Consider the following 11,117-nt stretch of genomic DNA (forward strand, 5'->3'; position numbering starts at 1 on the left):
AACACAATGTCAACAAAATACAAATCCAAAACTCAAAAGAATACTTGTAACATTGTCCTTGAATATATTAGGGGTGAATAGAAAACTCAAGACAAATGATACGAAATGTAAATAGCTATCTTGGAGCAACTGCTCAGTTATTTTCCAGATAGGGCATCCTTGGAGGACTGAACGGCCGCGGAAGCAGCAGTAGCAGCGCTAGAGAGGACGCTACCGCCGCCGGTAGTGGTTGAATTTTCGGAAGGGTGGGATTTGTGAATCACCTGCACATCCCTCTTTTGTTGGCCTTGTCCTGCTGAGGACTGATAATCTACAGTGTTCACCTTTGTCTCCACTTCACCTTGTTCGTTCTCAATCTCGGTCTTCTGATGACAAAATTTGCATTAAAAAAATATTATTTAGAGTTGATGAAATATAAATTTGAGATTAGAAAGTTACAGAAATAGCATAAAAGAAAGTGAGAGAATTTATTATTATTATTTTTTATTACCAGGCTTGGTTGTGCATCCATGTTGGAGGTGATGTTGATTATCTAAGAACTGAGCCTCTTGCCTCTTTTGGGGTTAATGAAGGATTTATATATTCTAAATAGGTTTTTGATTTACCTGGTCTTGAATGACCTATTATTTAGCCGGATAAGCAGGGCATTTCAGCATATTATCTTACATATTCTTCTAACGGTTTCTCCCATAATTTTTATTTTATTTCTCTGACAACAAGACAAAGACCATGCAACAATATCGCAGTTTTCTATTCCGCAACTACGTGAAAAAATAACAAATTTTCTCCTTTTGTTTCTAGCCAAAAGACTCCGTGAAGCAACAATGAGAAAATTAATCCAATCATAAATCGTGCAAGGCAAGGTGCACGTCTAGAAATTGAATCAAGTAAGAAAGAGAACATATATACACAAAGCCCTTGTTTAGTTTACCGGTTTGAACCACAATTCAAACCTTTTTGCGAAAGTGTTTCCCTCCATAAAATGAACCAAATGAGCCATCAGTATATGCTTCGTCCTTTTTAACTAAAGCTTGCTCCATTTTTGGTTCTGAATTCGAAGAAACAGAAAATGCAAAAAGTTGTTCCATCGCTGGTTCAAGGACAAAAATATTAGAGAACATGCAAGATCAAAAAACCATTGTTACACCTTCCAAAGAAGACAACACTACAAGCTAGAGCTGCTCTCAAACAACTCTCTGTATTGTATAAATTCCAATTCCTCCCTACATAAACTCGTTGGACTAAATCAGATATGTAAAACACGACTGAAGATGGATATATTGCCCCCCAAATGTTCAATAAAATGAGTTTTCCAAAATAGAACTGAGAATGTACTATTCTCTACAGCTTAGGTGATCAGTAAGTCATATATATTGCCCCCAAATGTTCAATAAAATGAGTTTTCCAAAATAGAACTGAGAATGTACTATTCTCTACAGCTTAGGTGATCAGTAAGTCATAAGGGGTGACCCACTGCAATGAACATCGGAAGCATCAGAAACCCTTTGCCTCGGAGACAAAGTGGTGACGCCAGCAGTATCAAAGTCATGGTTGACAATGCATTTCCTCTTCTGGGTCTCTGAGCTCGTTCTTTCCTCTGAAACCTCCAGAATGGGGCTCAAGATATCTACTTCTTTAGCCTCTTGAGACACCATGGCTTCAGCTTCAGCCGCCACGGAGGCGTCGTCGTCTGTAGCATACAGAATCTTCTGGATAGCCCCAACAACCTATTAATTCAATTCAATAGCAATCATCAATAGGCTCTTCCAAGTTCCACGCATTAGTAAATTATATCTTGTTCACATAAACAAAAACAAAAGAAACGGATACAAAAGACAGTACCGCTAGATGTTCTATTTCAGGGCTCTGACACAGTATCTCAATATCCCGCAACTTGGCAAAGTAGAAGTCCCTCTCCTTCTCAAGGCTATCAACTGACAGTTTCAATTCTGTGATCTGAATCAAGATATTTGTCAGACTGTTAGGACTTTAGTTGGCAATTTGTTGACATTGGTTATAAAAATTCAAAAATATGTATGTTTGGCAACTGGCGTTTATGGAGAAGATCGGATGTGTTTTTAGTTGCTTGATTGCTTCAAATATAAAATGTTCTTTTCTTGATAGAAATCAATTTTAAAAAAAAAATATCCTAAAAGATTGGGGATTTAATAGAAGGAAATATCCTAGAAGATTTGTGAGAAATGAAAAGTTATTGCATATCTAGAAACTGAATATAGTTTCTGTTTTTGAAAGTCTACTATTGATCCAAAGATGGTAAATTGATAATTTGATTGAGTTTTCGTAGCTGGATGATCTTCCTCTGTCTCCTAGGAATGTGTCCAAATTCGTATATCAATTTCAAAAAGATTTTATGATTTAAGAAGATTGATTCTCATACTAGTTTTGCGTGAGCTGACTCTGACAGCTATGTTGCAGTTATTATTGCAACAAGGATCTGCAACAGATTTAGTTTAGTAAATTAATTAAAGAGGTCGTCAAGCTGTTCACATTTTGCTTATTTATTCAAAGAGTCTCGAGTCTTTGTACACTTTTTGATTAGTTTTTCTGAGTTGTGAGATAGGTGTGTGCACTTGTATTTAGAGAGATGATTTGAGTGTTTTAGGGAGAAAAAAACTTAGTTGGATGGATTCCAATGTTAAAAAGTCGAGGGAATTTCATTGTTTAAGTCTATTGGAAAATTGCAAGTTCATAAGCGTCTTCTTAGAAAGAGAGTCTCGGATAGATTAAATCCAATTGAATTGTAAAAGAGTTCTTAGTGAATTATTCATTATCTTGGCGTGGCCCCACAGAGTAGGTTGTGACCGAACTGCGATATCATTTCTTTCGTGTTCTTTTATTTTACGTTTCTGCATTATTTATATTGTCTTACAAAGTATTAAAAGACTCAAACCGGTACCAACACAGACCAAATTCATAACTTCTAATGCAAAAGTTCTAAGCGATGCGCTATTTAAAATTTACCTGTTCATCATATGCTGGGCCTCCACTTGAAGATGGCCGTGAGGACTTTCCTGATTGATTCACGTTGTTCACAGCAGCATTTGTGTCGTTTCTTCGAGAATTATGGTTGGATTGAGCTTTTGAGGCAGCAGTTGTTCCCTTCGAAGATGACTGTGATTGCACAGCTTTCTTGGTCGCTTCTTTCCCTCCCTTGCAAGCTTCTCTCCTCTCCAAGGGATTGTAACTAACAGGAACCACAATAAACCAACATATGTGAGTCTAGGTATATCACAAGTAATTGCTTTTCATTTATCATCTCCAATTCATCATCCTATTTGTTGAAATTGCCAAAGTTTTTCACATTAGCAACTCAGAAAATTAAACTAGAGTCGATTTTGAAACAAACAATTAATTGAATAAATGAACTATATAGAGCCACCACAAAACAACATATATAAGTCTTGGTATATCACAGGTAATTGCTTTTCATTTATTTATCTGTACAAGACCATTATTTCGAATTCATCAACAAAAATTGCCAAAGATTTTCACATTAGCAAATCCAAAAGTTAAACTTGACACATATTTTAGACAAACAAATGCTTGAATAAGTTAATTGCTTTTCAAAAATTGCCAAAGATTTTCACATTAGCAAATCCGAAAGTTAAACTTGACACATATTTTAAACAAACAAATGCTTGAATGAGTTCACTCAATTCTGAAATTTGACCTTACAATATCAGTTTAGCCAGATTAAAACGGAGCATCATACATTTCCACAAACCCTAGCCAAACAGAATATGGTCAAACTGATTACCTGTTAGTAGCTCCTCCGTTTACGGAGTCGCAGTACCGCTTCATCCATTGCATGAACTCCAAATTATCAAGCGGCCTTCCTTTTATGAGCTTGTTCACCTCAATATGCTAAAATCAACAAGAATTTATTTTAAAAAAACAACAAATTACTAAATTCTGATAACAAAAAAGGACAAAAAGGGGACCAATCTTGGACCAAACAACAAGGAAAAAATAGGACTCCAGATCTTAAATTTTGCGAAATCAAAATATGAAAACAGAGAGAAAAGATAAAAGGAAAGAGCGAGAAGAAAACCTTGGTGATCTTGAGTTTGTTGAAGACATCTTGAAGGACCTTGTAATTCTGGATCATCTCGTACTCGCTCTTCGCGTCGAAGTTGACCTTGTGCATCGGCACCATCCCTGGATGCGCCGCGTCCATCAGCTGACAGTGAACCGCACCGGAACACGCCTATCACAACAAACACAGATCCAAACAAACGAAAAACCTCATGAATTTAGGGAAAAATCATAGAGAGCAGAGATGAAGTTAGGGCTAAGGAATCAGAGAAAGCGAACATCTTCGACTTTCGAGAGGTTAAGATGGAGAGTGGAGTTGATCCAGGCCAAGATCTCCGATCTTCCGACGAAGTACGCCCCGTCCATCATGCCAATGTTCGTCGCCATTTCCGGCTGGTTTTCTTCTCTCTGAGTCTGAGAACTCTCTTCTCCTAATGGCTCTGTTTTCTAGAGAGAGAAAGAAGGTGTTTTGATTCTTTTGTAACGCCTATTTGATGTCTAGAGAGAGAGGAGTGAATTTAAAAAGAAGAAAGGAGCGGGATTTTTGTCGTTCAAAATTGATATGGACCTAAACACGGTTTGCGGACAATACCTGGGCCCATGTTTCGTAGACATGATTATCTCTGGGGTTTTATGTCTGTACAAAAGAAGGCCAAGATTGTTTTTTTTTTTTTTTTTTTTTTAAGGAAAACTTATTGTGATAATTACATGGCAAAATTTCATATTATTTCATAATTAAAGTAAATAGTATATTTTAAAACTATTTAATTTAAATAACAGTGAAATAAAAATTTACGTAGTAAAAAATTTCTTTATCACGTAAAACCAGTCGTACAAAGAAAATTTACCATGTAAATAATAGATTTATGGGTGGAAATAAAAATTACAATTTAATGACATATTTTTAAACGGTTCTTAAGTAAATGTATATTTTTTAAATGGTTAAAATAAATAGTATATTTTTAAATAATTAAAATAAATAGTATATTTATAAACAAATATTGTATTTACGTAGGGTAAATAAATATTTATTGGTAAATATCGGGTAAATATTGTATTTATATTAGGTAAATAAATATTTACAGTTTGCTATTTATTCAACGTTTAACTAAACGATCCAAGTTTTGTTGTAGGAAAATGATAAAATTTTTTTTAGAAACAGTTAATCAGTGATGCACACCGATTTGTGGTTTATCACAATTAATTAATATCAATCAGTAAACAACCGTACATTATTGATTAACTACTATATGGTCATTTACCTAAAAGCAATTCAACCATTTATCTAAAAACAAGGCTCAACCATTAATTAAAAAGGGTGGGTTAAAACCGGTCATCGCATAGCTTTTTCTTATGATAATTACTATGTAATTTTGCTATTCTTAAAATATTTCAAAACTAATGTCGTATTTCAATTGCACTCTCATAGATTTGCTTTACAGTATAATTTTTATGTTATAGAATCCTGCTCCATTAACTTATTTTTTTATTTTGGTCTATTGACTTTTTTAGTTGAGGAGCTCTTTGTTTGAAAATAAGGCATTATGGTTCAGTAGTAAAGCGAATAAACTTTGGGGTGATTCGGATTTGATGGATTTTTTTTTATTTTTTATTTTTTGTTTAGGTGGAACTTGATAGAATTTCGGTTAACTCGAAACATATTTCTTTTAAAAATTATATATTATGATCTCAAACTATGTCTATCGTAAACTTTTCTCTCGTCTCATGAATAAAGAAACACATGTATTGTACATATAGCTTATTAAACACATAATATCGGGCATATCTATTCTATTCCAATCAGTACGTATTTGACCCAAAAAAATAAGAAAAAAAAAACTCGACCAACGTTACTAACAATAAAGGCCTCATTCATTTTACTGATTCGAATTTTGAGTTTTAAGTTTCTACAGTAAAAAGCTCTTAAAAAATGTCACATTTAACTTTTTCTGCTACAGTGAAAAGCTCTTAGAAAATATCACATCTCAACTCAAATTGAAAACTTAAATCCGCGAAATGAACGATGTCAAAATTATTACTGTGGAATTTTGACTTTTCCATGTTAGTAGACGATTGCAAAGTCCTATGAATATATTATTTCATTCAAGTGGATTAGAAGGAAATTAAAATAGTAATTATTAAAAAAAGAAACAACAACAACTAGGATACGAAAGAGAGAAGGAAAAAAAGGTGGCTATAAAAAAGGAAAAATTAAAAAAATGAAACAAATTAGTGTAGGGTAGGAAGTGAGTCATAAATTAGGAAATACAAATTAGTGTCACACAACATGGTCGAACTCATTGATCTCGCACAACTGATGTCACACAATATGGTCTAACTCATTGATCTCGCACAACTGAAACAAAAAAAAAAAAAGAGAAAATAAAATAAAATTGGGACAAATAGACCTATTAGTCAATCATACATACATCTCTCTACAAAAGGGTCCAAAAGTATCATCAATAAATGATCCTAATAATAGTATGAAGAGGAAGATGAAGAAGGAAATTTCTCAAGCACTTGTAGCACATCTTTCATTGAGGGCCTCTTTTGTGCAACCGGTGATGCGCAATTGTACCCCACCTTGAAGCAAGCCAACAAGGCCTCCTCTTTGCCCTCCAAGTCAGCTCGAATCGCCACATCAGCCATCCGTAAAGCCCGGTTCTTATCATCTACCATAATGCCGGGTCCTTGACCCGATTCATCTAGAACCACAACCTTCCCCGTTAGTAGCTCAAGCAATATTACCCCAAAGGAGAACACATCCCACTTTGGGTTGGGCTTTAGGCTCCTAAGTGATTCCGGGGCATGGTATGGAGAAATGCCGAAAGCGCTTGGGCTCGGACTTGGGCTTGGCCCGGGGGCAAAGTCAGGAAAACTATCTCTCGAAGCCGTGGACCTCTTGCTCCCGAAATTCCGGGCCGAGCCCCAAGCTTTGTAACTCGATTCGCCCGTTACAAGCCTCTCGAGTCCGAAATCCCCGACTTTGGGCTCCATATCCGAGCCCAAGAGAATATTGCTGGGCTTCAAATTCCCATGCACGTGCTTCTTCTCATGAAGGTAGGCCAGCCCACGAGCAACCCCTTTCGCTATCTTGAGCCGCGAATCCCACGGTAGATGACAAGGAGAAGAGCCCACTTTCTCTGCATAGGAAACAATAAGAATACTTTCAAAATACTTCCTTCTAACAAAAATGTCAGTTTTCATCCGGGCATAAAAAAAAAAAAAAATAGTGTTAGACGTCAGTCTATCTATCTACACCACCAAAAAAGAAAAAAAAAAAAAAAAAAAAAAAAAAAAAAAAAAACACACACATATATATATATATATATATATCATCTACTCTCTCATGGGCAATGAAAACGACCCCCAACAAAACAAGACATTGATAAATAATCATGTTGTGCTATGTTTTTCCACGGCTAGTACGTGTATCCACATCAAGACTTTGAGACCCAATTGGTCCAAACCAAATGCCTAAAAGTTTATAAACTCGCCCCACAATCATTTACCGCTCACACACGGTTGACTTCCCCAATCACCATGCAATAGATTCACACACATCACCACTCAAGCAGTTACACCTACTCCACCGCCAACCAAGAAAAATTAAAAAAAACTAACCCCCCCAAAAGAGTTCCCAGCGCACGTTAGCAAAGACCGCACTAACATGCTAAAATGCGCATCAATCAAGAAGGCGAAAAAAAGAGGCAAGGAAAGGGAACTTACTGTAACGGGCATTGGCGAGGCTGCCATTGGGGACAAAGTCGTAGATTATGAGCTTCTCATCAGCCCCCCAATAGAACCCAAGAACCCGAACCAGGTTTGGGTGGACCAGCTTGGCCACGACCCGGACCTGGTTCTCGAAGTCCTTGAACCGGTCCAGGCTGTTCTCACCGATCCTCCGAACCGCAAGCGTGGTCCCATCCTCAAGCACCGCCTTGTACATTATGCTCGACCCCGTGGCTCCCAAAATATACGCCGAAGCTTTTAGAAGCGTCTCGAGCTCCAACTCCTTCCCCCCATCGATGGTCACTAATGTCCCACCCTTTCCTTGATGCGGCTCTCGCCGCCGTTGATTCTGTTGACCACCGCCGCCCTTTTGATCACCAACTTCGTCGTCGTTTTCGGACGCTGCAGTGTCGTCTGACGACGAACTTTGTTCATCCTCAGCTTTCTTTCTCAGACACGACCACCTCGTGAACCCTCTAGACTCCGACGAAGACGACGACGACCAGTCGTCCAACTTCGCCGTATTCGCTTCGTTCTTCAATGTTGTCTCGATCTTCTTCTTGTTCTTCCTCTTCTTTAATCTGTATATATACAAGAAAATCATGGCAAGAATTCCGACTCCTACAATGTCGCCAGCTACAATTCCCACTATCGTCGCCGGTTTAAGCCCGCTTTGGTTTTCCTCTCCGGGCTCTGAAGCCGATCTCGGCGTTATACTCACCGGGTCCGAGTTTATCGTCCTCGGAATCGCCGCAATCGCCGGAGGAGAAGTTGGCGAAGGAGAAGACGAAGAGGAAGTAATTATCGGGCACGGCTTTCCCGTCGGTTCACCACAGAGATCAGGATTCCCGTTAAACGACGCCGGTTTTTGGCTCTTAAAAACCGGAGACTCCGGTACCGGACCGCCGAGGGCATTGAACGAGAGGTCAACGACGGCGTCCGCCGGAATCTTCTCCCCGAACTCCGGCGGTATAGTGCCGGAGAGCCTGTTGTATGAGGCGTTGAAGTAGCCGAGGCTGTCGCCGCCGAAATCGGAGCGGAGCGAGCCGTTGATGAGATTCGACGACAGATCTAGAATCTCCACCGTTCGGAACCCACTAGGTAAAACTCCGGAGAAGTAATTGTTCTTGAGAGAAAGCGAACTTAGATTCGACAAAGATCCTAAATTAGCCGGTATCTTTCCCGCCAAGGCATTGTCGGAGAGGTTAAGAGACTGAAGATTTGAAGTAACTGGGATAACCTCCGGCAGTTCGCCGGAAATCACGTTGCTCGACAAGTCGAGGTGGCGAATTGCCGAGTTGTTGAAGAGCGAAACCGGAAGCGACCCGTTGAGAGAGTTGTTCGACAAGTCGAGTCGTTGAAGGTGCTCGATCGCACCCAGATCGGGCGGGATCGAGCCCAGGAGCTGAGAGTTCGGAAGAGACAACCCCACAACAGTAGAAAAACGACGGCCCTCAATGCTGTCGCAGAAGACTCCTTTCCATGAGCATGGCGTTTGGTCGTTGTAGTTCCAGTTCTCCAAGACCAAAAGCGGGTCTCTCAGAACAGAGTACTTGAAAGAAAGCAACAAGACTCCGTCTGTGTTCAACCCAAGTGATTGAGCAAGAACAACAAGAAGAATAAGAAGAACAAAAAGACTTGCACCACTTCTCATGTTTTTTCTTCACAGTGATCCCACATTTCTCTTCCTTGCTCTATTGAAAGAGAGAGTAAGAGAGAGAAAACTAAAAGGGTGACTCGTAACTGGGATTTATTATGGTACAGAGCCCATGTGATATTGTGATGTAATATAATAATAAAAGTATATATATTAAAATAAAAAATAAAAAAAAAGTGTTGAGATACACATATATATACACATACACAAAACTTGAACAGCTCAGAGAACCATACTTCTTACCAATATGCTCAGAATAAATTGTAATTTTAAACTGGGAAATGATTAGATGCTGGCAAAAAACAGTTTCTTTTGTGCTCGCATTGAAGAAACAGAGAGGCAGGCTAGTGTGTGGGCATCTAATCTCTTGCTAGATGACATGAAGAAACTCATTTCTTAGATTGACTTTACATACTCTTCTGCTCTGTTTCTACATAATTTATATTTGTACATTTGTTATCATATAACTGGCAGTATGGTGTAGGTTAAAAAAATTGTGGATTAATAATTCTTTGTTAAGGCTGCTGCAGGGGAATTGTTTTCAGAATTAAAAATTGGGTTATAAAGAAATTGTTTATAATTTTGTTCTATGAATTTGGGAATATATATATATACATATATATATGAAATTACAAGTGAAACCCAACAATGAAATTTTAGTACCAAGAATGAACATTAAAGTGGTCTTGGCAGCATTATTGCCAGGGGGTCCCTAAGAGGGTCCAAAATACCATCACATTACTATAACAATTATTGGATTTATGATTTAGTGCTCCACCGATTTTCTATTTTGACTACTAGGTCTTATTCTTGGGATATTTATATTAAAGGGTGTCTTAATGAGTCGTCTTTATAATGAGCGATGTACGTACGATGTTTTGGGTCGGTGATTGATGATGATCGTACTGTAATAATAAACTGAGAGTCACATATTCCTTTGTAAAAGAATTTCTGGTGAAATTAAATCGTGCATTTATTAAAGGCCTAAACTAGCTTTGATTTCTATAGCAACAAAAACAAAAAAATAGTTTTAATTTGGTTTGAGTTTTGGAGAAAGCTACGGCACATATTCATGTTTTTGGACTGTATCTTTAGATGATAAAAGGATGGGTCATTTTACATCAAGAACTCCTACAGAAGTGTTTGTTTTCTAACCGTTAAATCTAATTAAGGAATTTCTTGAGTAAGTCTGACTTACTAATAGTTCTTATTTTTTACACTGATTCATGTTAAAATCACATTAAGTTAAAAAAAAATATGTAAAATAAATAATTTTTAATACATATCTAACACTGAAAATAAATAATTATCAATAACTTATTTATTTAATCATACCAAAGAAGCTCCTAAAAAAATGCATAATATATAATTTCTAATACTATTTAATCGCTAGAAAAGAGAGACGTACTGGAAATTATTTTTTCAAGTCCTACCCTAAAATTTTCTTTAAAAAAAAAATGATTAGAGTCAGTCAATAATTTTTTTAACGTATTGTTTTTCCATAATTTAACATCTAAAGTTACCGCATTAATACAGCACCACATAGTTCTCACACTGAGTTTTCCTTTTTGCACGTCTTCTTATTAGTAAGAAGTGATTCAAAGTAGTAAAAAGAGAATCACTCTCAAGTAGCCGGCCTAGCAAAAACACAGAGGGGGAAGGGAAAAAAGAG

General features: G+C 37.4%; 3 protein-coding genes across 4 annotated transcripts; all 3 read right to left on the reverse strand.

The window, feature by feature from the left end:
- Positions 1–63: 63 nt before the first annotated feature.
- LOC21392621 lies at positions 64–539 on the reverse strand. Its single transcript, XM_024164892.1, has 2 exons — positions 491–539; positions 64–365 (listed from the first exon to the last, which is right to left on the reverse strand). Exons 1-2 carry the CDS (start codon positions 509–511, stop codon positions 138–140), a joined length of 249 nt encoding a protein of 82 aa, XP_024020660.1. The 5' UTR covers positions 512–539; the 3' UTR covers positions 64–137.
- A 752-nt stretch (positions 540–1,291) lies between these two features.
- On the reverse strand, positions 1,292–4,530 carry LOC21392622 (microtubule-associated protein RP/EB family member 1C). 2 transcript variants are annotated; one of them, XM_024164887.1, is made up of 7 exons: positions 4,336–4,530; positions 4,073–4,228; positions 3,779–3,885; positions 2,983–3,205; positions 1,843–1,956; positions 1,416–1,727; positions 1,292–1,323 (listed from the first exon to the last, which is right to left on the reverse strand). In XM_024164887.1, the coding sequence occupies exons 1-6, from the start codon at positions 4,441–4,443 to the stop codon at positions 1,449–1,451; spliced, it is 987 nt and encodes a 328-aa protein (XP_024020655.1). In that variant the 5' UTR covers positions 4,444–4,530; the 3' UTR covers positions 1,292–1,323; positions 1,416–1,448. The 2 variants fall into 2 exon arrangements, with proteins under 2 accessions (XP_024020655.1, XP_010095316.1); XM_010097014.2 differs by lacking the exon at positions 1,292–1,323 and having other exon boundaries at positions 1,336–1,727.
- Positions 4,531–6,334: 1,804 nt separating this feature from the next.
- On the reverse strand, positions 6,335–9,559 carry LOC21392623 (probable LRR receptor-like serine/threonine-protein kinase At4g37250). The gene is made up of 2 exons (XM_010097015.2): positions 7,786–9,559; positions 6,335–7,199 (listed from the first exon to the last, which is right to left on the reverse strand). Exons 1-2 carry the CDS (start codon positions 9,440–9,442, stop codon positions 6,529–6,531), a joined length of 2,328 nt encoding a protein of 775 aa, XP_010095317.1. The 5' UTR covers positions 9,443–9,559; the 3' UTR covers positions 6,335–6,528.
- Between the last annotated feature and the right edge of the window lie 1,558 nt (positions 9,560–11,117).

Source organism: Morus notabilis, unplaced genomic scaffold (genome assembly GCF_000414095.1).
Source record: "Morus notabilis unplaced genomic scaffold, ASM41409v2 Scaffold939, whole genome shotgun sequence".
Classification (NCBI taxonomy): Eukaryota; Viridiplantae; Streptophyta; class Magnoliopsida; order Rosales; family Moraceae; genus Morus; species Morus notabilis.

What these genes read in the sequence shown, in the direction of transcription:
- LOC21392621 (XM_024164892.1), bottom strand. Translation starts at nt 511, where the DNA reads ATGGATGCACAACCAAGCCTG. An exon ending in TGGATGCACAACCAAGCCTG is followed by an intron (nt 366 to 490) that starts GTAATAAAAAAT and finishes TTTTGTCATCAG; the next exon opens with AAGACCGAGATTGAGAACGA.
- LOC21392622 (XM_024164887.1), bottom strand. Translation starts at nt 4,443, where the DNA reads ATGGCGACGAACATTGGCATGATGGACGGGGCGTACTTCGTCGGAAGA. An exon ending in ACCTCTCGAAAGTCGAAGAT is followed by an intron (nt 4,229 to 4,335) that starts GTTCGCTTTCTC and finishes TTGTTGTGATAG; the next exon opens with GCGTGTTCCGGTGCGGTTCA. An exon ending in CTGAAATAGAACATCTAGCG is followed by an intron (nt 1,728 to 1,842) that starts GTACTGTCTTTT and finishes TTGAATTAATAG; the next exon opens with GTTGTTGGGGCTATCCAGAA.
- LOC21392623 (XM_010097015.2), bottom strand. Translation starts at nt 9,442, where the DNA reads ATGAGAAGTGGTGCAAGTCTTTTTGTTCTTCTTATTCTTCTTGTTGTT. An exon ending in CCTCGCCAATGCCCGTTACA is followed by an intron (nt 7,200 to 7,785) that starts GTAAGTTCCCTT and finishes TTTCCTATGCAG; the next exon opens with AGAAAGTGGGCTCTTCTCCT.